Here is a 27246-nt window from a genome sequence, read left to right on the forward strand (position 1 = left end):
ATAGCTGTGTTAGACCATATTTTATAAGGTCAAAGTTTAAACCTGGTGTGTGGTCTCCAATTTCATTTCACTGAAGATGGATTTGGCAAATGAATCTTTAAGCCTCTACCATAATAAATGACAGATTCTGATTAATATTTGAACAAGTCTTTCTTTGTATTTCATCTTAGTTATCAAAATCTATGGAAGATTAATTTTTCTACATGTATTGTGTACTGTGAATTGGCTTCAATCTTCATTTAGCCAGTTTATGAAAATTTGTTTTGCTTTTTACTTAGTACTTTTCTGCTCCTATTGGTAAATAATTGAATACTTTTGATTCTTAGGTCTGAATCGATTGCTCAGTAATGGCTCCTATGAAGCTGCATTTCCTCTTCATGAGGTATTATGATCTTTTTTTTTCTTTCTTTTTGAACAGGCATTTTCCACAAAATGAATTCTTAATTGTGTAATTATTTAACCTCAATCTTATTAATGTCTTCCTCTGATATTCTTCCATTTAGCAATGCTTTTTTCCTTGGGGAAAAATTAGGGGTGTTTTCTGTCAAAAAGAGATGAGTAAAGATGGTTGTTCTGGATCTATTATGTAAAAATATTTAAGTTGATATATCAGTATGTTTTCAGAAAGGAAAAATATCACAGATCTTCCAAATATTTTCTTTGCTTTTATAGGCTATAACTTGAATATAATTTATTATAAATTTCTAAGGAGGAATAATCTCAAACCTTAGTGACACCAGTTGATATTTTTTAATGCCATATTTAGCTTTTGGAGTACCAATATGGAGTTAGAATAAATTGTGTTATCCATACTGCTAGTAAGAGAGATTCCTTAAATATTCTTTTTTGCTGCTGTTATTCATTAATGTCCAGATTTGTATTTTAGGGAAGTTACAGAAGTAAGAACTCAATAAAAACCCACGGAGCAGAAAACCACAGACACCTGCTCTATGAGTGCTGGGCTTCCTGGGGAGTGTGGTATAAATACCAGCCACTGGATCTTGTAAGGTAAGAGTTAACTGCTTTTGCTGTGTCACATTGTAGGTGCTTTGAGAACAGATTGTTTCACTTCTGACAAAAGCATGAAAAGCCCAGTTAATTAATGTGATTTTTAAAAACTGATTCTGAAGTCATGGGGAACCATTTAGTTAATGGTGACACTACATCCAAAGAAATATTTATAGAGGAGTTTATAGAAGGACCTGAAAGCCAAAGAAGTTTCCTTCCAGCATTTCCTGACACTTTAATTTGCAATGAAGTGTTTAAAGGATATTTGAGAGAGAAAAATAAGAAGAGAGAAATCTGTGGAGGCTGGATATACTGATGAGACATCTGCCCATAGGAGGAGTTTCTGCTCCTTGGAGCATGGCTTTGGTGAAAGATAGGCTCTCACCAACTAGATCTTCTTTTTCCAAAAGGCAACCACAGAATGAGCTCTGGATGAAGTTTCATGATGCTTACAAAGGGCACAGAGCAAAGCTTACAGCTGCTGAGTGTGCTACTGTGTTCAGCAGCACCAGTGGTGGAAGTCTCCTCTGTACCACTGCCCCTTAACTCAGACCAGTTACATCACCACTGTCCAGATTTTTATTCATCTTGGAAGTAGTCTCAAAGAAAAAAAAAACAAAAAAACACTAGGAAGCTGAGATGTGATTCCAAGTTCTTGCAGTCCTTTTAAATATTTTTTCTCAAATAGCCTTGCATGCACTAATAGAAGATTACATATTTCTTATGCATACAGAGAGAGACAGAGCCTTTACTGATCATGTTGGCAGAGCTATTATTGGAAGGGAATGGGCTTTTTCTACTTGAAGAGAGGAGTAGGACTACAAGAGCCTGTTAATGGAGTCTTCAGATGTATCAGAAGCACTGAACATACATTGGGATACATTGGCCATCAGGAAGGGTCATCCACAATATTCAATTGGTCCAGCTTATTAATTTCCTTTTTCATAAGTCCTGTAACTAATAGAAAACTTTGCTCTTATTTATTCTCAAAATTATTTCCAGACAAAAGTTTTGTAGAGGGTAGCCCTGGAGACAGACACTGTTACTGATTAAGGCCATATAAAACATATCCATTTCATAAAACAAGACAGTTTTATTTCCATGGATAAAAATTTCCACAAGAAATACAACAAAAAGTTTTACTGAGTCATGTAATTTTTTTAATGCTTTACAAAATAATTTATTAAATCTCATCTTTTAATCTCCCAAAAGCTTTTTATTTCTTCTTAAATACACTGGATAGAAATATGGAATTTTTGTCAAATTACACAATAAAAATTGCTGATTTATGGAGGAGCCAATAGTTATACTGAAGGGGTTTTTTGCTGTCAATTTCCTGGTACACAACAAGATATTATTATCACAGTACAAATAACTTAGCTCTATAGAGTTTTATAATCATTTGCCCATAGTGGTCAAGGCTACTGTTCTTCATCACTTCTGGTCTTGTGATAGTGCTCTTGAGGCAATATCTGGTTTTTGGTTTCATTTGGTGATCAGGCATCTGAAAGGTTGTTTTAAGTATGAGAATAAATGGTAACAGAATAAACAATGTTAGATTATTCTAGACCTTGATAGCAGCCTTCTTGCATAGCCTGCATTTTTAATTTAAGAATTTTTAAGAAGCTTTATTTTTTTTATCAGTTTTCTGCTGTTGTTGAGAGCAAGTGTTTAACCAAAGAGGAGAGGGGCAGGGGGAGCTGTGAGATTCCCTGAGCACTGACAGCAGCCAAACTCAGCAGGTCCAAAGCTGCAACCCCAGCCCAGCCTGCCATTTGCTGTCTGGAACATGTCCACAGCTGTGATGATTTCACTGACAGAAAAAGAGAAGGGGATGCCTTTTTCTTCTCACTTCACAGATGCTGGATTACTCACATTTCCTCAGCTCCTGTTGAGTTTTCAGAGGATTTGAAGATTTGGGAGGAGCTAGGGAAATGTGAGTAATCCAGCATCTGTGAATGAATCTTCTATGTCTACTGCCACTCTCATGTGTGTTGAGCTGGAGCCTGTTCCTTGAAGAACTGATGACACCAGCATGACCTGCTCTTCATTTCACTTGGAAGCTTCTCACTAGGCACACTTTAAAAGGAAGCTTTTTTCAGTGCCAGTTCTACAGCAGGAATTTTTTTTTTTTCCATGACAAGAGTTATATGGGATTGTGCTTGAAGGGTGTAGTGTGGTCATTTGTACAAAAGGAGTGGCTGGATATTGATTCTTACACAGACATCTGGCCAGAACTTATGCTGCCAGTTGACATTCTGCTTTAGAAAGACTACGAAAAAAATTACATGTAGATAGTACAATTATGTCATTAATAAATGTGCTGTTCCTACCTTAAAGTCAAGTTACCACAATGGTAAGTGAAAATATTAATACTTCTGTGTTGTTTTATTTTTTCCTTAGATGTTAAAATGAGGTTTCCATCTTCTGTTCTGCCAATTTGGCAACTTCCAGATTTTATTTAATCTCATCAGCTGGCTGTTTTGAGATACTAGTCACTAAAAATAAATGAGAAAAAGTAATTTGAGGAAAATTGCATGATTCTGCTTCCACTCTGCTTTGAAACATGTGGCAGTATGATGGCACAGACTTGGCATAATTTACAAAGCCACTCCCATTAGTCAACAGATGTGGTACCAAGACTTTAATTATGCATCTCTTGGAATTTAGTGTCCATAGATGCTTTACAAGAATAATTTATGACCCTTAGAATTGATTATAATTGGAAAGGAACATGACTCATTATATTTCTGTGCCCTGGGACCACGTAAATCAACAGAAACAGTTGCAGTGATTCCTGGGGACTTTGGATCACCTCCTTCACACTTCTGTGCATTGCTGCTTCCCTCTTGATTGTGCACAAATTGCTCCTGCTGCTGCTTGTGCATGTAATTCACAGAACAAAAATGCAGAGAGAAAACTGTGTTTTTTCAGTGGTTGTAAAGCTATCTAAATGAACCTGGAAGCAAAGACTGATGCCTGAGCATTTTGCTCTGTGTTTCCATTCCATGTCTTGACTGTAAGCTGACTACTCCCTTTAATTCTCCTGTCAAGCCCCACTGCTTCTGACATGAGAGCTTCATATATCCAAAACACCTGCTGGGAAGCTCTAGTTTCTGTGATGTAGAAAGTTCTGTGCAGGATTTCATTCTTACCTGCAAAAGAGTTACTGAAAACAGATGATAGGTTCTTGGCTTGAGCCCTGATCTGTCTGTATTCTAGATCCATGCTAGGCATGCTAAAAGCAAAATAAATGTCATTAAACATAGGGTAATCCAATATCACATTTCATAGGTCTGAAATTAGACTTTATAGCTTAATACTGTTCAAAAATGTGCCTTATTGATAAATATTGATATTGAAATCTTGACCCAATCAAGTCATAGCTCCACCACTGGAATGGATTGAGGGAATATACAGCTCACCATTAAGGTAGCTGATATTGAAGGGCTGTGATACAGGCCAGCTTACAACTGAGAAGCTGAAATTATATTTTTATTATTATTTTGATGGTACAACATATATAAGGATAGGAGAGATGGATGGTTCTTTTTTTTTATGTTTCTGTTTTTTAGGTTAGTTGTGGAGAAAATTTTCTGTGAGAGAACTATTAAAGACTGAAACAAATTTTCTTCTGTCCATATTAATAATCCAAAACATTGGATAGTCATTAATAAGCAAATAAATAGTAATAAATAAGTAATAAATAAGCAAATTAACCAGAAGACCAAGATATTATCAACACTGGAAAATTTCAAAGAGGACTTGAAATGACCAATTTTTTAACAGGTGAAATTTAAATACATATAATGCACAATGATGGTTCTGGAAAAAAAACCTCTGGAATTCTATGTGTACATTGCTGAGCCTGGCTCAGAGAAAACTGCCATCACTGAGGCAAGCTATATGAATTTTCTGTTCTTTACATACTGACAGAAGAAGAGAAGAAACAAATTTGTTCTTTGAATAAATATTTGGGGCAAAACGAAGGGAATAACAAAGGTATCTCTACATGATTTTAACCTCCTGAGGGTCATGATGGTTCAGATTAGCTGAATTACGTATTGGAATAAATGTGGAACTGCTCTGAATATGGCACCTAGGAAAGCCTCCAAATACTTTGTTTCTAGCATAGTTTGTTTCCATAGCATTTAATTGAGTACTATCTGAGCAGAGACTAAAAGGAGAAATGTGCAAACTCTGGGGCCAGAAGACAGAAGATATATTAAGCTGATCCTGGTGCAATTTACAGTAGTACAGTCTGTGTCTGTGGAGCACCAGCTGTGTTGGAAAGGGCAATAATGGAATATCGAGGCTGTTTCTCCATATTTAAACCAATACATATCAAAGCAATGTCAAAATCCTTGTTTTCTTTTTAAAACCTGGCTCAGATTCCTTTTCCTTACTTTTCACAGATGTGTTGCTCCCCATCATGGACTGTCTTTAGCACACACTGAACTTTGCTTGGCTCTTCATCTAGGATGAAGCTGTTTGATTTCTAGATCAAAAAGAGTATTATGGTTTGCACTATTAGGTTGAAGAGCTCAACAGGATAGGAGATTATTTTTGCCATTAATGCTCACGGGCTAGAGGGTTGGGACAAGGAAGCATTCATCCTTGAGTGTAGAGAATGAAGTAAAAAATAAAGCTTGATGAAGGTTAGGTGGACTTCACTACTTTGAATTTTGTACATGGAGAAAAATAGGTCATCCATATTTAGTGGAATTAAGCTCAAATGTAACTTTGCATTTTTGGTACAGGCACAGACTGACATCCTAAGTGCCAAGAAAATAATCAGGCAAAAGGTTTCATTTACACTCTTAATTCAGGTCATAAAAAGCAGTTTGCAGTGTGTTTTTTTACAGTCAGACCTGTTGTCCTTGTCAGAACTGAGCGTGTTAGTGTTAGCTTACCACCTCTTTAGCCTGTGAATGTGAGGCTGTTGAATGACAGAAGAATAACAACAAAATGACAGTACTTGGCTTCTTAAAAAGAGCTGGTAAACTCAAATGAAAATAGTCACTGCAGGTCAGTATCTTCCATCAGAGCATGAGCTCAGGCCAGAAGGATATTTCCCATGCTGGAAATTTTTAATAGCAGATTGAAAACTGCTGATTTTGTGCAGTCCAGACCAAGTGTCCTCCAGTGCACCCAGCACTAGAGACAGTCCTAGGTATTTCCATTCTCACTGATGAAATTTGGCCAATGATGTTTTCTGGTAGCATAGAGCAGCCAGCAGTGCTGGCTCACTGCATTTATTCACTGGGTAGATCAGAACTTGCATCATTAAGGTGAAAAAGAATTTCCAGAATTGAGTGGATATGCAAGTTTAAGTTGTCTACAAAATCTCTGAAACACAAGCATATCATCTTGCCTCTTTCTTTAAAACCAATCTTGCAAATAATCCCCTAAAATCTCAGCCTACTATGCACAAATCAGATACAGGACAATACATGAGCCTGTTCCTCTGCCAAAGAGCTCAGAAGGTTTTTGTGTGCTTGATGTATTCTCTAACACATAAATAAAGGTTTGGTTGTGTCTGGGAGGAGGAAAATTGCTAATTAATATGTAGCAAAATTGAACATTCTGGCTGTTTTGCTGCTAGTTTTTGAGCAATGTATCTAATAAATTAAGATCAATTCAACCTACTTTCCTCAAACCATTGCAAAATGATGGACCTTACTTGCACTTCACTTTCCACTGCAGTAGAATAATGACATTAGTTTTACAGGAACTGAGCTAAGAAAATAAATAATCAAATGAAAATAAACTGTACTGGAGAATGAACTCTGGTAAATTGATTTCTTAGAACTAATTTGAGCTCAAATAATTTTTGCTGTTATACAAGCTTTAGGGATAAAATTTATTTCAATGCAATTATTTGGGCAGTAAAGTCAAACAGTCAAAATCAAAGCACACCATCAATTTCCCAAATACAAAGAACTAGCTTTCTAAAAGTAACTCAGTGTTTCCTTCATGAGGTCTCCTCTTATCTAACAGTAAACTGTGGTAATTGGATTTTTAAATTAATGTTTTAAATTCATTACTGGGGCAGGTCCCTCAGTGTGTATTTAGAAGCTTAGTTAAAGGCTTTTTCTCCTCTTTAATCTAGTATTCAGATATGGTAGAAATATTTTTTTTTCTACTAATGAGCAAGATTAAGTAGATTATTCTAATTAGCAGGTAATTTTGCTGTGTTTTGTTTTAAAACAGGAGGTACTTTGGTGAAAAAATTGGGCTGTACTTTGCCTGGTTAGGCTGGTACACAGGGATGCTCTTCCCAGCTGCCTTCATTGGATTGTTTGTCTTTTTGTATGGAGTCACCACTTTGAACCACTGCCAAGTCAGGTAAAGTGGGAACTTTTATGAAGAAATTGCAACTGGGTGTTATTGTGAATAATTTAAGAGATCTTTCCACAAGCTGTTAATATTTCATTTTGAACTGCTGAATGAACAATCAAGAAAAGACTGCTTAAAGTACCCAATATCAAACTTTCCATGTTTTATGCTCCTGAATTGGGATAAAAGGAAATGCTTCTTGCCCAGTTCCAGTAGCTAATGGTGCTGGCAACTCAGAACAAAGTAGGGGAAAAGCAGACCCCTTCATTACTCTTGAAAAGGCCAGCACAAGAGTGGGGAATTTTCACTCTCTGTAAGACCTTTCCCAAAGATCCACCACAGAGAGGCGTTCCTCAGGTGAAGAAAGCCCTGGACCTTCTGCTGAGTGCTGTGTCTCTAAGTTTTTGTGCCCTGAGGTCACAAGAATAATTTTGCCTGAAGTTATCCTCACCCTCCTCCTGCCAAAGGTCACTCTGACTCAAGGAGAAGCTGGAAATGGTAGAGGGGTACTACTAGGTTGTCCCTGGAGAACTGCACTCTGCAGTTAGGACTGTAAACTCTGTAGTCTTAGTCAAGAAATATTAATTATACACATGCAGTTATGAACATCTTGGCTTCAGTTACAGAGCAGTTTTGTTTAATAAATAATTGAATATTAGCAAAGCCTATCAATCTAGACAGATTGTTGTGCAGATTGTTGTAGCAATCAAGCTATTATTTTTTGTCTTTTCTGTTTTTCCAGTAAAGAAGTCTGCCAAGCTACAGATATCATAATGTGTCCTATATGTGATAAATACTGCCCCTTCATGAGGCTGTCAGACAGCTGCATTTATGCCAAGGTATGTTTTAGCCTATGCTAATAGAGACATTTCCTGGTAAAAACATGAATTTTGTCTTTTGCATCTGTCTTTAGTGAGCATGAGTAGAAGAAATCTTGATGGGACAGATCAAGTTCAGCCAACATTAACATTGTCTTTCACCAGTGCTTAGTTTGGGTTATAAAGCATTTGAATGCAATTTGCACTCAGAGATTCAGCAGTCTCAGAGGTGGTGTCCTCAAGCTGTGTGTTATGGTGTCCTTGACATCAGCCTCTGTCTTCTCATCCATCCTCTCTATGTGGCTCCATAAAATTAATGCTTTGACTCTGAAATGATGCTCACATCTGGTGGTGGCAGGGGTCAGTCCCTGGCCAGGCTGGAAAATATTCCTGTCAATTCACAAATGGATTTCACATGTCAGGGGGAGGATCCTCAGGGTTTTCAGACCAGCTAAACTCATGATGGCATTTAGTAAGTGAAAATAGAAATGAAAGGTCTATTATCACAAATTCATCACATTATTAATATATCTCTCAGGTAACCCACCTTTTTGACAATGGAGCTACTGTCTTTTTTGCTGTTTTCATGGCAGTGTGGGGTAAGTTTTAATTTTGATATTAAGTAATTACACCATCTTTATCTTAAAGAATATGATGCAACATGGGCCTTTTTGTTTTCCAGCACACTTTTCATCTGACATTAAGTAAAATAATATAGGCTTGACACATTTGCTGTTTCTACAAAAGGAAGATGGAATTGGTTGAATCAAATTTTTATTTGAAAATAGTTTTAATTAAAACAAAACCATGAATGCAGTTATGTACTGTCTGTGTAGCTTATATGTATACAATTCTGTGGGAATTTTTAACCATTTTTAAACCCATTGGTACTAAGGCCTTCTCTGTATTACTGCTCTGGACTTCTCCTAGTTTAGAGCAGCTCAGTTTAGTGTCAGTATTAAAATAAAGTAACATATTTTTCCCCACCTTGAAGAAAGGCAGTAAAACTTAAATCCATGCAAGCTGGTTGCAGTTAAAGCAAAACTCTGATGAAATAAATAAAGGATTTCATTGAACAGCAAATTGATCCAAGTGTGGTCTAACTGTTGCCATGGAGGCTAAATTTTGCCCATAGAAATGTTCTATTTTTGGCTCAACTATTTTTCTTACTATGTCATGTAGGCAAAATTGAAGGCAGGAGGAACCAGTAATTTCTGGCAGCACAAAAATTTATTTCAAACAATCCCTAAATATGCCCAGACTTAGCTGCTACCAAGCCATTCTGAGAGAAATTTAACTGTAGAAAATGGCTCAGTGAGGTGACTCAAAAACAGCATGCAAATCCTTCAGCTATCTGGATTTAGTCATTGTTCTGTTCTTGCTCACACATCTCCAACTACTTTGGAAGGGTGTCCAAGTAATTCTTATAATCTTAATTTTAAACTGCACATCTCTTTACTGAACCACAAGAAATATTCAGGAGGCAACATGAGAGCCACCAGAACAACATAGATTAGCCTGCCTGTCTAACTCAGTTCCTTCCTCCAGAACTCCAGTTTTGTCATAGTTAACCAATTAAATTAGCCTATCAAGGCCATTTATGCCATTTTCATGTAATACTGATGATATTCAAATATTACAAATCACATTCTAGAAAAATCCACAGATTGCACAGATTTTATGTTTCTGCTTGATATTTCATTTTTGTTTTAGAGCTACATAGAGCTAAGAATCACCACAAATTTCCAAGCCTCAAGGATTTCTTTCAGATGCTTGCTCAGCTTTTCCAAACTCTTTCTCCATGAGTTCACTGAAGTTGAGAATTTCCAAGACGATGTACAGGCAGGGACATCTCTAGCTAGGAAAATTGATGGGATAACTTTGCTGAACATTTTTGCCAGTGGTGAGCATTTCTTTGCAGTGCAGATTTTTGCACCAGTGCTTTTGTTTCTCCTTAACAATAACAGTGGTTTCAGAAAACAGCTGTGCTCACAAGAGGAAAGGAGGGGCAGCCAGCAAGGGCTGTGAGTGTAGGGTATGGTTTGGGGAATAAATCCTCTGGCTCCACACAAACCCTACTTCTTTAAAGAAGACTTTGCAGAGAAAACAGTGAGATTGTGGAGATATTTTCCATGCAGATAGGGCTAAAGCAACGTTCAAATAAGGGAAGTCACACTTTCCAGGGATTTTCTGGTGCCTTATTTTGGAGTTGGCTTACTGCCTGTGTTAAGTGTGTTTTCAGTCTGCAGTAGCCTATTGACAGCTGCAGGCATTGCCATCATTGCAGTAAATCATTGAGGAAGAGAAGAATCTATGATAGCAGTTTGATTGTGGAGATGTTTTTCTGTCAGTGTGAAACAACTGGCAAACACACAAAATATTGGCTGTGAAAAGTTCAGCCTTTCAGATGATCCAGTTTGACAGACACTGACATATTAAATAATTATGGCAGTGCTCTCATAAAAAGTGAACAAAAAGAAAAAAAAAAAAAAAAAAAAAAAAAAGCAGCTAGAGCTGTGCTACCTCTTTAGACAGAATTTACATGCTGTTTTATGATTATCTAAAGTATTTTATTCACAGTCTTTAGATCCATTAGTAAGGTCCCATCCTGAGAGAGAAGCCTCAGCCATGTGCCTGGGAGTTTCAAACCAGGTGTGGCCATTGCTTTTTCCATTAATAGGTGATCTGTATGGTGCTTTCATCTTTTTGCTCTAAAGACATCTTTGGTTGATGAATTAAGTGTTTTTCTTCCATTTTAAATATAAATAAAAAGCATCTCCAAGTGATGAGCAAACTGCTGCAGCCAGGCTGCAGAGAGGAATTGCCATGACAAATGCCAGCAGGGGGTGCTTGATTTCTGGAGCAGCAATGAACCTGACTGCAGGGCTCTAAAGCTTAGGGACCCATCTTTTATAATGCTTCATTGTGGCATAAGTGAGACCCATCAAAGTAAGGCTGGAATTGTTAAGTGTACCAGGGGATACTGGTGCATGAAGAGTTTAACACTTTTTTCAAGCAATAAGAAATGCCAACATAAAACAATTTTTCTGTAGGCATTTGTTAGTCTAATAAAAGATATTAGTTTGCTACAAATCTTGCCTCTAGCACAAAAGGTTGGCATTGATCTGCTCTCTGAGGAGATAGAATTTAAGGACGTTCTTCAGCAATACTCCTGGTATATAGAATATATTCTAGGAGTCAGGATGGATATATTAAATGGTGCTCTGAAATACAATAGAGAGAGGATTTCTGAAAGAAGGTCAGGGTAAAGCTATTTCCTACAAGAGGCCATTTGCATTTTGAGATAAGATCACAACTTGTTACAAAAGCATCCGAGGAAATTATGTTAAGACAGCTGTTTGTACAAGTGGATATTGAGGACCCAGCTGCAAGGTTGAGTTCTGAAGTAGGAAAAACGTAATGTAGGAAAAGCATGTAAAAGATCTGGGAGCTTAGGGCAAAGAGAAATGCAAAGTTCTAAGCAGGAATTTTTGAGAAAACTGAGCTTTCCATAAATGGGAGAATACAAAATGGGAAAATACAACTGTGTCCTATTGAGTGTCAGAGTCAGGAAAGAATGCTGAAGTTTGTACAGGGTGGTTAAACTTACAATTAGAAAATAAGCAGACAATTTTAAGAATGCAGTACTTTTAGAAGACCTTAGTAGCATAGTGAATCAATCAAAGATGGTTATTTATAGCATATTTTAAAATATCTAGAAAGGGAAAACTGCATACTGACCTGAATAGGGGGAGAAAAGTGTAACACAGTGAAAGCTAAAACAACACTCTACACAACACTATAGTTGTTATTTAAAGATTAGAAAATAACTTTTTAAAGAAGCTTCAGGAATTTCACATGCTTACTCTGACAGGTGCTGAATGTGCCAAACATAATATGCATGAATTCCTCACTCCAGGTGTGGAAAAAACAAGGAAGAAAAGAAGTATTGTTCAACAAAGATATATCTGAGAGGTTCAGGGCTGGGACTCAAACACCTACTGGAGTTCTGCCACCAGCAGCTTTTTGGAATGAAATCAATCAGGCTTCTTTCTCTTAGGTTTCCAAAGAGTGCAAGACTACTTGTTTAGCCTGAACAAAATAGCTCAATATTAGCGGATAGGAGAGAAACAGTTCTAGCAGGAAATAAAATCAAGGAATTAAGCATGTTGTGTTTCAGCAGCAGTGGAGCCTCATTAACACTTACTAGTTTTGCTGATCACAACCATCATACTGCAATTATTACAAACATTTATAGAAACATTAGGCTCATGACTTTCTTATTAGACTGAAATCAAAGTGGTTGTTATTTGGTGTAACATAATTCCAGCTTTCAGAAAAATAAGAACATGATACATGAAAATGCCTTCAAACCAAATACCAGCTTCCTTGCACATGCTTTTGATACCTTACCTTGTCTTCTTGTAGTGTTCATTTCCTAAGCACACTTTCACTGCACTGGCTAGTATAATAAAACATAATTCTTACTGTCTAAAAATTAACTTTTGCCAAACTGATGCCAGTACTCAGTATCAAGTCCCATTTTTGTCAGTATGCTGTGATAGCACAAACAGACGATTAAGGAGATAATTTTATGCCTGGATGTGAAATATATTGCCAGACTATTGTGACAGTGTTACTACTGATACTCTGCAGGCTCATGAATAAAGGGGTTTGTGTTCTCTGGTTATCAATCTGCTGCTTCTCAGACAGCAATAAAGGAAAGAGCTAAACTTCACAGTGCAGGAATAAGCCTGCCCATTGATTTGTCTCAGCTTTAGGTAGTTTCTACATCCTTTACACAAAAACAAATGTTTAAAATCCCTGTAACTTCAAGCAGGCTGAGTATTAATCTTTGGTTTATGAGCATATGATGTTATTTCTGTTTCCTTGATTGTTCTTTCCATCACAAATGGAAGCACAGTTGTCACATCAAAGGAAGGATTCCCTTAAATCCTTTATATTCGTCTGCTCTGTCAGTGCTCCAGCAAAGTCAATACCTGTGAGTCTGATCAGTTTGTCAATGTCCTGTTATGGTGAATCTCCACTGAGCTGCCCACTGGGTCAGAGGATGGTTTGACTGACCTGTTCAGGGGTACACACCAACAGCAGCAAAGAGACCCCCTCCCACACTTCTATTCAAATGTGTTGCCCACTGCTGCAATGGCCATTGCCCTTCAAGGGCTCACACCAACAGTTTAGGGGACAACTATATTAATATACAACTGTAGTGGAAAATTGTGACAGGTTTAAGTCCAAAGATCAGCAGTGACAATAGCTGATGGCAAAAATGTCTTCAGAGCAATATCCAGACAAACTCTAATCATCAGTCAAACCTAGCTCTAGATGGTCATTCAACATGCATAGAATACAATTATTACCCAACAAATATTCCTTTGGAGGAGGAGACAGGTTCAGCCTGTCCCCTGATCCCAGAAGTTATGATGGAGTCTTCTCTAATTTTTCTCCATTCTTTGCTTACTTTTATACCATTTGTTTACATTTAGGTGGAGTGGCTCTAATGATACACATCTTTCTTACTGTTGGGTGCAAAACTCTCTCATTTCTCTCTTAAAGATATATTCAATGAAATATGAGGGGAGGTCATACCTTGAAGGCAGGCAACTTCGGGATGGAGGTGTGTGTTAATATTGCAGTTAGGTTTTAAGGAACTCAGTTCATCCAGGGACAACGATTTCACCACAGTTGCTGGCTCAGCAACAGACACCTTCTCTTATCTCCCCTGGCTGACAGGTGCAATGCTGTTTATCAGCTGCAAAGTACCATTAGGTTCCCCCCCTGCAAGGATTACATCACAGCATGACCTCTGTGTCTCCTTTCTGCTCCACCCTCCATTCCATTCCCGTTAGCATGTGCTTAATTTGCAGGTTGGTTATGTGGGGAGTCATGGTGGAATAGGTTTCAGGCATGCCAATCACATTCCATGCAGGGAGCAACAACTTTATTTTATCCTGTAATTCCCATACTGCTAGAACTTCTGTTAGGATGGGAATATAACCTCCCAACTTTCTCTAATTTTACTCACAGACATCTTCCCATAGCAGTCAAGTGCTGTTATTGATAGCAATAAGGGCTATACAATGTTTAATTATCAGATGTAAATACCGCACACCATATGCAAACTCATGTAGTGTTAAAAAAAAATAAAGGGATTAGACTAAAAAGGTGTAAACCAGAAGTTCCCATTTCCACAGTAGTACTCTACAGATTTTCAAATGCACTGTACTGTGCTTCCTCTGGGTTCTGGTTTTCAAAGAAAAAAAGTTACTCCTTTATGTTCAGTGGCCCCAAGAAACCTTCAGCTTCATCAGAAATCTGTCTTATGTAGCAGTGATGACTCACAGGAACAATTTTATTCTTTGAGGGCCCTCCCTTGGTTGGTTAGAAATTAAACATTCTCATTTAGCACTAAATGAAATCTCTAAAGCCTCAATCATACTTGAAGCAAGCAAGCTAATCCTTAGAAAGCAACACTTTTTGAAAGCAGTTTTGATCATCAGCATGATTTGCTGTTCAAAGGAACCCATTTATGCAAAGAAATTAAAATAATGTAACAGCTTCATTCAACAGTTCTGTGATAGTCATTAACATTTCTTGACTTAAAAACAATTTTGCATCTTTTTTTTTCCTACTTGTTGTAGCCACTGTTTTTCTGGAGTTTTGGAAAAGAAGGCGAGCAGTAATTGCTTATGATTGGGATTTGATAGACTGGGAAGAAGAAGAGGTTTGTATAAAAACATGTACTCCTTAATCTTTAATACAAAATTATTTGGTTGAAAATGTGTGGGTTTATTTTGCATTTATTTTTAGTTAATTCTTCAAATCTATATAAACTATCAAATAGGCATTTTTTTCTCCTCAGATGTTCCCTCTGGAATGTAAAGAAACTTTCTCCAGGCCAAACTGTTCTCTTTTTTTCACACTTTTGTAAATCTAAGTTAATTTGAGAGATTTCAGGGAAGAAATGCACTATGGGAGAAATGCAATTTTCTTTTGAAAGCTGGAAATTCTTGAAAAGCATGGATACCATGAATTTTGGCAAATGAGTTTTTATCTATTCTTTTGGTTTGTCACTGAGAGTACTGATGGAAAGAAAGTCTTTTGAGGCTTGTACCAGCTTCTGAACATTCAGGTGCTGCTTATCTGAGAGAGAGAGAGAGGGGAACTTAATTCATTCTGTGTTGGTAGAGGAAATCCCCTTATGGAAGAAACTAAACTGAAGAAAATAGCTTTAATCTTTTCCTCTGGTGGTCACCAGAGAGAAACAACCTGCTCTTGGGATTGGGAACTCAGGTCTAAATAGAACTAGAAGGTTTTATTATGTAGGAGAAGAGCAAGATTCAGTGAGTGTTGGAGAAAAATTGCTACATGGGTGTGATTTGGACATATAGGTGTCTACAAATCTGCTCTCCTTACTCTACAGAAGCTCTTGGAGTGGTGGTAAGAGGCTGCTGTAGTGGTCTCAGTGAAGTTGAACTTCTACACTGCTGCTTTGATGGAAGTTTATCTTTTTTATCAATCTTGCCAGGAAAGAAATAGACTTCTGAGTTATGGGATTTTTGTCTGTATGAGGCAAAGTAGTTTGAAGAGGCAATGAAATGGTGGAATTGCTGGTAGGATTTTCTTCTAAATGCTTAATTACTGAGAAAATAACCTGAGAAGGCAACATAAAATAACTTGCACAACTGGAAATTGATTTCTTTATAACAAAAGGAACGTTGTTATCTGTACACATATGCAGTCAGCTCTGGGTGATACCTCTGGATTATCTCCACATATCCAGGAAATACTTCAATACTGATTCAACACTTCTGAGATTAGAAGGTAACTCTTGCCAAGGCTGGCAAGTCACCAAGGGATTGAGATAGTCCTGCCTGAGGTTCACACAGAGGTCAGGGTTGGTCTGCAGGGATCATGTCTTCTCATGGCTAGGTGCTAAAAAAGCTGCTGCTGCCAATGCTGACAGCTGGGAAAAAGCTGCACCAAAACTGCAACTTGCAAGTGACAATTTTTCCTTCCTCTGTGTCTCTGGAATGAAAAGGAGTCTTTAAACTGACAAATACAAAAGTAAGTGCAGTATGAGACCCTCTTTATGTTTTTGCCAGGATTCCTGGTCTTGCAGATGTTTATAGTTTGAGATGTTATATATGTTCATCTTTCACCATTTAACCTACCTGGATTTGGGATTATGCTGGTTTATAAAGCCATCCACCCTCGTCTTCTATGATCAGTTCATTTACAAATATTGCATTTCCTGGTAAGGTTGTCCTTAAGTGACACTTGGCTTTTTTTTTGTAGTTAGATGTATTTATACTCCTCTGGCAGATTATTTCAGTCTGGTCTGCAGGATATTTGCGATTTTCAGAGGATACTTGCTCCCTCTTGCTATCAGCTGTTTTTTTACTCTTACACCAGAGTTTTTCTAATAAGCTGTATCAACAAGACCTCTGTCAGGAGTAGTGGTGATTGTTCCAGAGTATTCAGTGCATCTCCTCACAGTTCTAGAGGGAATCTTATAAGTCTCTACAGCAGGAGGTAGAAGTTTTTTAAGAAGCAGAGTGCCAGATTGTACCTTTGTCAAATTAGAGGTTAAAGATGGTCATAGAAACTCAGCAGGCTGCTTCTCAAAGTTTTTTGTGTGCAGTAATTAGAACATCAGTATCTCATTGGCATTTGGGGATCAGTTCCCCTTTGTTCAGCACTCAGGTGCATCCAAAGAGCAGGAGCTGATTGCCTCCCAGAGGTACCTTCTCTGAAGGCTACAGCCCCAGTGCCCATAGCTAAGGCACAGCTCAAGCATGTCCCAGCTCCAGGATCAGCCCAATGGGTCACTGCCCCCTCTGCTTGGGTATCTCATGCTGCCCTTTCCCATTGGAACTGAGGAGGACACAGTTTGGAAGCAGGTGCTCCAGATGAAGAATTGTGGAGATCATTTCCCTGTTCAGAGCCCACCTCTTCACTTTGCCAGTATCTTCATCTGCAAACCACAGGCTTTGCTGGGAGAATTCTGTGGATGCTATACTTGTACTGGTGATCAAGATTCAAATTTTCAATCTACAAATTCTTTTTCTACATCTGGGCTATAGAGGAAAATATGCTTGGACTAGCAAGGATGGAACTATTTCAATAACTTACCTATTAAGGGGTTAGAAAATTCTTGGGGAAAAAAAGGAGATATTTCTCAGAGAAATTTAGACTAGCTCTTGTAGAGCACAAACACCTGGTCTAAGGCAATTCACATCAATCCATATTTCATACTCTAGAAATCAATATGGTTTCTCTTATGAAAAAGTTGGAATTATCCATGTATGTGAAATGAGAAGGAAGGAGAACAGTCTGTTTTATGTAGATTGGTAAAGATTCATCCTGTGGAGTTTCATTGGTAGGTTGTATGTCAGTGAGAAGTCAATGAGAATTTTGATTCGATAAGATGAAAATTTTTCTTCTAAGAGTGCTGCTTTCTAATAAAATCACTACTAATTAAATTTCCTCTCTGCTTTCCATTCAGTTATCACTAGACAAAATCAGCTGATGGCTTTTTGCAGTTATTTCAAATACATCAATTAGAGTTTTAATTACGATTTTAAATCTCAAGCTTTTGATAATGAAGATTGTTATTTTTATTAACATTATGTGTCAAGCCTTTGCTTGGTTTAATTTTCATTGTCAAATTGAAAAATAAGGATTTGTTACAGAGAGAAATTTATTAATTCCTAGCAACAATATGCTGGAAAAACTTCATTTATAAGGCTTCCTACTCTTTGTTACCACCTTCCTGTTCTAAATGAAGAGACAAATAAATGAAACAATAAAGACAATGCAAAGGAGAATTGCATTTATTCAGATATGCAACCTTGTGAATTCCTCACCACTCTAGATTCTCATCCAAGAAAGAATTACAGCAACCCCTGCAATGTTCAGGCCACTCAGTCTGGGGATATGAACTGTGTGTTCTAGCTCTTTCAACCTTACATATCTGGATTTTCTGTTCTTGTAAATCAGGTGCAAAGTGGGAGACATGGAGACAATTGTGTCTTGGGTGGGCATACCACAAAAAACCAACTACAGTTGCAGTGCAGTTCCTGGCACTCCTGGATGAAATCTGGCTCCTGTTGCTATTTGTAGCATATTTTTTCTTCAGTGTCACCTTCTTTGTATCATTAACCTCAGCCAGACACAGTAGTGTTTATTTGCCCGAGCATTGCTGAGTATCATTAAACAGGTACAAAGTGTCATGCCAGATTTCCCTTTTTTTTTTTTTTTTTTTTAGAATATCTGTAAAAATAACATTTGCATTATTTGCATCAACTGGAGATTATAGGGCATGTCAATATGAAAGAATTTCCCTACACTGCAGATTGCAAAAGATAATCAAATTTTGGCTCAGAGAGGGGTGCAGAGAAGCAAAGGTTTCTTGACAAGCCAGCTGGCAGAGCCCTTGCACAATCTACAGGATGAAATTCTCAGGAACCCTGCTTCACTGCTATCACACTCTGTCCTTTTTCATGCCCCTGGGCACACAGGAATATGACTCACATTGTTCCTTTTGCCAGCTTATGGTCTGCTCAACTGCCCCCAGCTCTGATATGGCAGGAACAGCTGGAGCAAAATGGAAAAAGAACAAGGTATTACCCTGCCTCCACAGAAACATGCTTAGCCTTTTTGTACAGCTGATGTAGGGCTGGTTCCTCCAGCACATAATTAGTTACAGAGGCATTGCAGGGTGCACACAAGCCTCTTCACTTGTTTCTGTAACTTGTTAGCAGGTTGCTGTGTGAATTTGGAAATCCACTGTGTTGAGAAAGCATCTTCAAAACTTGGAAGAAGGAGAATGAGATATAACTTCTTCCCACGCCCCCCCCCCCACACCCCCACCTTCCCCTCAGATATTTTAGGGTATCTCACCTTTATTCACATTCTGAAGACTTGTGTTAGCAGTTAAGACTCACCTATTTCAATGCAGACATTTAATGTCTGGGCATTTCCAGCTCTAGTCAGTCAGAGTTCAGTTACATGCAGTTGGAGGGCTGGAAGTGACTGAAATTTGTAAGCTGGTTTTTGTCTGCTCCCTTATGGCCATGGAGCAGCTCTCCAGCATACAGCAGAGTACTGCAAACAGTGCTCTGATATCTGCCAGCATTTGTGAGAGTCCATCCTCCCAGCCTGGAGCTCTATCTCACCTCTGGAATGAGGTGGCACAGGGCAAGGGGCTTTTGGTGAACATAAAAACTTTAGGGCAGCAGGGTAGCACTGCTACTGATGTCACCTGCACCAAGGGTGAACCCTGTCTTCTGGCAATGCTGTAAACAGATGTAACCAAATCTCTTCCAGTATGACCCCCAGATTTAATTTCACAAGAGGGTTTTTAATGAAAAAGCAGGCTTTGACATTTCTGCTACAGAAAGTTGTTCCTGTTAATAGTATTGTCCAAGTTAAGAAGTAATTGAGCAGTGTTAGAGGGATGAATCCTTCTTCAAATGTTTAGATTTTGCTGGAAATGGAGACATAACCAAATGCCTAACAAACAGCAATTAGGTTTCAAAAAATGAGGTTTGGTCGTTGGGTTTTTTTTTGCTTAGTTGCAAATTTCCAGTATCAATAGGATAGTGTCAGACTGAAAAATTCTGTGGTATCAACCTTAAAACGATTTGTCTTGCAGCTACATGGTTTTCAAAGAGCATTATTTAGAAGAATAGCTAATTGGAGATTTTACTAAATACTTTCAGTACTTACTTTTATGGGTACAGTGATTTATTCTAGTTCTCATGAAGGAGACCTGGTTTCCCAGCTCAGCTTTTATAGTAGCTGTGCCAGCTGCTGAATTCAAAGATGTAATTCCCCAGAAAAGTGATGTGATGAAAGATCTGAAGTTTCCTACAGAGTTTTTCCTGGCTGTGCTGTATGTGAACATTATCTGTCTGCTCTTTAGGAGGAAATCCGTCCACAGTTTGAAGCCAAATACTCCAAGAAGGAACGAATGAACCCCATATCTGGGAAGCCAGAGCCTTATCAAGCATTTGCAGATAAATGCAGCAGACTCATCGTTTCTGCATCTGGAATATTTTTTATGGTTTGAGAACTTTTATTTATTTACCAGTTGAAAAAGAACAAAATATTATCTCTGCTAGTAGAGTAGTAAATATTGGATATTGCCCCTTGAAAGTGAAATAAGCTCTATGCATGTTGAAAATCTACCTAGCAAATCAATTGGATTTCTGTTGGGTCCTACACTGGTCCACTCTTCACTGAGGCTTACAGAGAGTCTAATCCCTTCCTTCAGGGCTACACCTGTGACTTGGCATGTAGTGACACATGCCACAGTAGTGACACTATCACATTCACCAAGTTCAGCTGACTAAATTAGCCACTATTAGCCTTCCCTGTGTAGACAGTGCAGAGCAATGGGAAAGGTTGCCATAGGAGAAGCAGTTGTTCTTTGTAAACTTCACAGAGAACTTAAACAATATGCCTAGAGTGCTTTATGGTGTTAACACAACCTAGTTTCTTGTATTGAGGAGATGAGGAAAGAGAATTCATATTCCTGGTGCAGTTGAAATGGAGAAACCAATGTTCCTTGACTAAAATTATTCATTTATCCCCTTTAAAAAATGCAAAACTAAAAGGAGCAGCAAAATCTAGCAGAGAGCTGCATGCACTTCTGCAGAAACATCCCCATCCTCTAATTTCAGTGGAGCAGCTGTGGCTGCTACTCACATGACAACAGGCATGGTAGTGCTGGTCTTGAAAACACAGAGCTGATCTGGAATCAACAGACTGCCACAGAATTTACTAGGGCTTTTCCAGGAGACAAGAAAATGATAGATGTGTACAGCCTCAGGAGATGTGGAGAGCCAGGTCAGTGAGCTAACCCAGCAACAGGGCAAAGGACAGTAAGAAAATGATGGCTTCAAAATTGTCTAAAACAATCTGGGTCAAGAAAGGCAAGAGCATTATTGAGATGAACTGTGCACTGGTACATCAGGTGGAAGGACACCCTGACTCAGCCCTTGAGAACAAGTACTCAGGACTGCAGTCTCTGCTCTCCTACAACTCCCATATTTTGTGTGTTTTCCCTAAGTTTGCTTTTTTTTTTTTTTTTCTTGAAGGGTGGCAGTATTTTACCCTATGCAAACTCAGTCATTAATCTTCTTAGACTGATTCTACTCAAAGTGCCATAGGAAGTTGCCTTGCTCTAAATTGCACCACAAATTGTTGTCCCCTTAACAGCCCTTGAAACAGGACCAAAATTACTTTCACCCAAGTTAGTTTTATTGTTGGCTAGCATGGGCTTCCAGCAAGTTAGAAAAACTCCACTTTTTTTACCATTTAGAATATTTTTTTTAAAATTACACCTTTAACAGGAGATACAGGCTTATAAACTTCAAGTTAGAGCAGTTCTCAAAATTTCTTGTCATAGATTCTCACAGTGTAATAAATAATACAATGAACATAAGGTGACTAAGCAGCCTGGTTTTCTCATTTTAACTATCATATTAGCAGAAAGTTTAATCTGAGAAGAAATCACAAGGGCAATTGAACTGGTTACCTTCTTCTTACCTGGCAGATAGAAACTTTCCAGAACTGTAGGAAGAAACAGCTAGCCAGGCTAGCATGGAAGGGCTGTTTTTGAGGCAGTGCTTACAAATGAAGACATTTTTGTGAAGTCCATAAAAGCACAAAATCCATCCCAAATATGATCCCATCAATCTGGAACATCAGTTTGAGGCTACCCTTTGCACATCATGTGCAGATAATGAAAATGTGTAACTCCCAGAGCTGGCAATACCATTTCCCACATTAGTGATAAGGAAGAACATTTTCAAGAAAATGCCTAAAACTAAAAATTATTTTAATATTATTTCAATTATATTTTTCCTTATGAGAAATTAAAAGAACTTAACAAGAAGAAAAATCATCATATTGAAACCTTCTTCTGGAGTCAAAAAGAATGTACTTTCAAAGACTTTCATTTAATTTAATTTTCAGAGTTTCAGGGAGAAGGTAACTCCTGTTCCACTGGAAGTTTTCAGGTTCTTCTCTCTGATTTTTTTCTTCCTTTAGATCTGTGTGGTGATTGCTGCTGTTTTTGGCATTGTTATTTACCGTGTTGTGACTGTCAGCACTTTTGCTGCCTTTAAGTGGGCTTTAATCAGGAATAACTCTCAGGTTGCAACCACAGGGACTGCAGTGTGCATCAACTTCTGCATCATCATGCTACTGAATGTGGTGAGTAAAATTAACATATCCAAAGTGATACCTCAGCCACCAGAGCAGTAGATATCTCAGTCAGTAGACAACCAAATACTTTCACTTCCTTTCTCAGCAGGAATGGAGTGTCTTGCTAAGCCATTGCAATTATTGTTTATGGATAGCATTCACTGTTTATATAAAGTGCAATTCCAAACCCAAAGTATTATGTAAAATATGTCTGAATATTCTGAAAATATTTTAGGGAAATATGTTCCTATCCCTGCTTTATCCTCTGCCACTTCTTTCCTTTTTATATGTTTGCAGTTTCCAGTCCGTTTCATTAAAATTCTTCTTTTAAATTATATTTTGATGTTATTTTTTAACTACAGCAACAAAACTAAGTTCTTGACTTAGTTTGGATTGGCACTATTTTCAGAAATTCCAGTTTCAGTTTTCATGGTAGTTTTCCAGTGAGGAATGCATATGCAGACACCATGTCCATAAGCAGAACTCCCTTGAGCTGGAAGCTTCTCAAGGCTGAGCAGACATGATTTGCTCCAGGGCTGCCCACAGCCTTTTGCAATGTGCAGCAGAGGCATGGTCTGGGTGCACTGCAGTGGGGCTGGCTGGTGGCAGGTTATTGCTGGGAGGTGGGACGGAGACAAAAATGGAATTTCTATGTGGCAACAGTCCCAGTAACAGCATAGTATAGATTAGGTGGGGAATGAGTTTCCTCCCTCCATTGAGATGCTGATACTCCTGTATATTGTTCTGATAGTGATGTGTCTGCTCTTTGTTGCTCTTGGTAAGAGGTGTATGGCCTTTCACTATCAGGTTTTGTCAACTGACATGATAAGAATGACTTTTAGGGTTCAACCTACAAACCAGCCAGGTGCTGGAGCCAGGGTGGAGTATCTCTACCTGCTCAATAACAATTATCTTCTGCTAGCAGCTTGTTAGGCTTCACTCCAGGAGATATCCTGATTTACTTCCTAGGGAAAAGATGAGATGTTGTTCCAGGTCTGTTCATTTCCAAGGCTGGCTTGGAGAATTCTTTCTTTCCTATGCAATATCCAAGCATTTCCATAATCAAAAAAATTATTTTTGATGGGTCCTTTTTTTATGTGGCAGGAAAGTCCAAGAGTCTTTGCTGAAGGACTTTGCTTCTTCCTTTGGCATAGGCAAGACTGGATTAGTGTCTAAGACAGTCTACCTGAACTGTTGTTTTTCCTGTTTTCCCTTAGGTGGGCCTATAGGCTGAGAAAGGGCAGAAAGGAGGAAGATGGTTTTCTGACTGAGATTGTACTGGGGACTCTCTTCTTTTATGTTTTGCTTTTGGGGGTTTTCTTTACTCCACCTAGAGCACACCATAAGCATAAAAGAAAAAAAAAACCCAACAAAAAAAAAAGTACAAAAAAAACCAAAAAAAAAACCCCAAAACAAAAAACCTCTATATATACCTATGCCAGTACAACATCCATTTTCAAGCTCTCAGTGTAAGTCATTGTACATGCAGTGAAGCAGCAACAAAGAAATGCTGCACAAATGTATTTTTTTCATTCTCAAACAGTTTTACTGCTCAGAGATTTTTCTTTTAAATAATGGAACATAGCTTGAAGGTGCCTTTTAAGGAACTTTGTTTTATTTCCCAAAATAATCAAATAAGTGGAAAACTGCAAAGTTAAATTTCCTAAGCCTCATACTCATCACCATTCAATAAACACCACAACCTTAGATCTGGATATAGCTCATGGAAGAAAAAGATCCACAAAAACTGCAGGAGTTTTTCAAAGGAAAGTTTTAGGAACTAATCCCTTGCTTCCCATGATGGATTAATATAGTTTACTGAAGGGCAATGGTGGGATTTCTTTTGGGAGAAGAAAAATCCCCAGAAGCAATTCAGGTAGTTGAATCCTGCATGAATTGTGACTCATGATAAGTGTGAGAAGAGCAAGGGAAGTGTGAGAAGAGCAAGAAAAAATACAGAAATAAAACTAGACCAGACAAGATGTGCATAGCAGTAGAGAATTCACTGCTAGAAGGCTTGAAGCAATGATTCTGATACAAGTTGACAGCCTTTCAGAGCATCAGGGGAAAGGTCTAGACCATAAGTAAGTTCCAGATCAGATGTTCTGAGCACTAGGTACCTATTCTGATACATCCATCACAACAAAAGAAAATGACCCTCAAGCCTGGTGTCTCCCAGATAATCTCGCAGCCTGACCTGATTACAATCACTAGTTTTGCCTGGGCTATGTAAAACTGTTAATTCTAGTAATATTGCCCATGGAAAATACAAACAGAGAATACAATATGATCCCAAACAGAGCCCCTTGAGGGTAGTATTGATAAACTACAGTAGCAGATAACTAGATCCAAACATTGTTAACAAAATCTCTAATACAGTCTTGCTGTTCCAAATGGAATAGCAATGAATTGAAGTTTTGTTAAACCCTTCTGTAGAGCAGTGAACATTTGTAAAAAAACAAACCACACTCCCTGCTGGGATCAGGATAAAAATGACCCAGACATTTAGCACATTTACACTTGCCCAGAAGATATGTTTTTCAACTCAGAAGAAACTACCTTTTTCATTACTTGAAACAAAACCATTTACTCCAAAGGCAGTGAAAGCTATTCTAAGCATGAAGTGGTTGTTAAAATGGATGAGAGATTTCAGGATGACTTCAGTTCTTAAGCAGGCAGTTAGATCTGTAAACAATACATAACTCAATTTAAGCAAGAGATTCTAAAGATAACTGCAAATAAAAAGAAACTGCTGATATGCACTGTAGGAGTAAGTAAATACTTGAGCCTGAAATATGAGAGGCTTTGTATTCCTGTGGGCATCTGTGAGAGTTAAGGACATTCAGCAATTTGTAGGAACAGGCTCCACTCTCATTTAAAGCAAATGGAAATCATTATATTCATTTACTCTGATACTGATGGTGTTGGTGATGTAGTTGATAGGTTCAAAACTCCTTTCCAAATGCATTGTGAAAAACCCTCCAAGTTAGTTTTGTAATCTTTATGAAGCTTGGAGTCTCCTGGAGACTCCTGGGGAGTTTGAGAGCATGGTACCTGAAAGTGCAGAAAGTACCACTTAGGATTTAGAAAAATGACACTGGATCAGAGAAGGAAATATGTCTGGTGGTGGGGATTACCAAACATCTTCTCTGAAGTAGCCCTGTCCCTCCCCATGTCTTTCCTTTCAGCACCAAAGTACCAAAAAAAACTCCAAAAGGCCCCAACAAAACAACCAACATATCCAACATACCATAGCATGCTCTTCTAAGTTAATTTTTTTTCTTGTGAGATGAGTGTTCCATAAGTAACTAAAAAAAAAATCTCAGTTGTGTTGTTGTTTCTATTTTTATTTTTGGAAAATTCTCTCATCCTTTTTCACTCTATGTGAGATAGGGACCGTGACAGCATTTCTTCTCCATGTATTATGAATGAGTATTAGCTATAAAACTGTACTTTTCCTTGTTTGATTATATCATTACTGTATTATTATGTAGTCTTATTGTCATTATCAGAACATCACAGAAATAATCTGATTTAACATGTTCTCTCCCTGGAAAGCAGTTTTATGCTTTTGAGCCAATATGTAACTAAGAGGCTGTTTCTTCTTTGTTACAGCTGTATGAAAAGGTTGCTCTTTTCCTGACAAATTTAGGTAAGTAATGTTAAATATAAAATTGAATAATACTGTACTGATTTGTTAGTCTATACACCATTATAAAATTCAAAATGTCTGTACAAATATGAAAAATCCTAACTAATTTGCAATATTTAGGAATTATTGTTTTTCTTAAGTTTCTAATAAGAAAACATATAAACTAAACTACTGTGCCACTCAACCAGTGGTGACAACAACCATCCACCTTTGTTCTTGTTTCAATCCCTTACCATCCAAGAATGTAAACAAATAGTTTACTATAAATAAATGTAAAATTTTTACCTTGGAGGAAAAGACATGAGTTTTCAGACAGATTTAGCACTCACAACCTCCAGGTTTTATAAACATGGAAAAGGAAAGTTCTGGAAAACAAATTCATAGCTCAAAACTAAGGTGTTGTTTGGCTATCAAACATTTGCCTTTAAGATGGGCAGTAAGGAGGGAAAATGATTTGGTGAATCATCAACTCTACCTACACCTAAACTGTATGATGCTCTAAATTTCAGTAATCCTTTCAGCTCGCTCACTCACTCTTTGTGCTAGAGCAAGGAAACCTTTTCCTAAGGAGACCATCCACAGTCAGTGGGTAGCAATATGCTACCATTCCTATATCATTCATATCCATGGCTCAGACTGAATCTGTGGAGATCCTGACAGATTTGGAGGATTGCAGTAGTTGGTGGCAATTGGCAAGGACTCCTTACTGTCAAGAAGCCTGAAGGCCTATTTAGCAAACCATAGTATTGCACATATACAATATGTATTATATTGAGGAGGTTATTTTGAGCTCCTGGAAACCTTATGATATTCAGCAATTATTCTCAACCAGATGGACAGATTTTGATGTTTTGATGCTCAAAGGAAACAACTGATTTTAGCCACTCTTCAGGCTTTTCTGCATCCCAGAAGTCATTGGTAATGTATTCCAAATATGTCTGTGTACAATAGCATTTAATTCTTTTGTTTCTTAGTAAATTGAGAGGCCTCATTTTTATGCCATAGCTTTGAAATATTTTTGCTATCCTGTATCCATGGAGAAGATACCTGCTAGCTACAGTTGAGAAATATGACTTTCAAGCTTGTGAATTTCAGCTGTGTCCTGACAGCCTGGGGAAAGTAAGATATATTCTAGAGACCTTGAAGCTTAATTACTTTCTGTTAGGTTGTCATCAGGGTAGACCTGCTTTT

At 37.9% G+C, this 27246-nt stretch overlaps 1 protein-coding gene across 2 annotated transcripts in view; it reads left to right on the forward strand.

Annotated features, from left to right (window-relative positions):
* Positions 1–27246, forward strand: part of ANO4 (anoctamin 4) — a 195096-nt gene that overhangs the window by 151664 nt on the left and 16186 nt on the right. For both annotated transcript variants that reach the window (XM_079305168.1, XM_079305169.1), the window contains 9 exons: positions 327–382; positions 887–1008; positions 7222–7356; positions 8090–8186; positions 8704–8764; positions 14828–14910; positions 20116–20256; positions 22248–22412; positions 26019–26055. In XM_079305168.1, the coding sequence (XP_079161294.1) occupies positions 327–382; positions 887–1008; positions 7222–7356; positions 8090–8186; positions 8704–8764; positions 14828–14910; positions 20116–20256; positions 22248–22412; positions 26019–26055 (897 nt within the window). The remainder of the gene's footprint in view (positions 1–326; positions 383–886; positions 1009–7221; positions 7357–8089; positions 8187–8703; positions 8765–14827; positions 14911–20115; positions 20257–22247; positions 22413–26018; positions 26056–27246) is intronic.

This window comes from Erithacus rubecula (assembly GCF_903797595.1).
Source record: "Erithacus rubecula genome assembly, chromosome: 4".
NCBI classification, from domain to species: Eukaryota; Metazoa; Chordata; class Aves; order Passeriformes; family Muscicapidae; genus Erithacus; species Erithacus rubecula.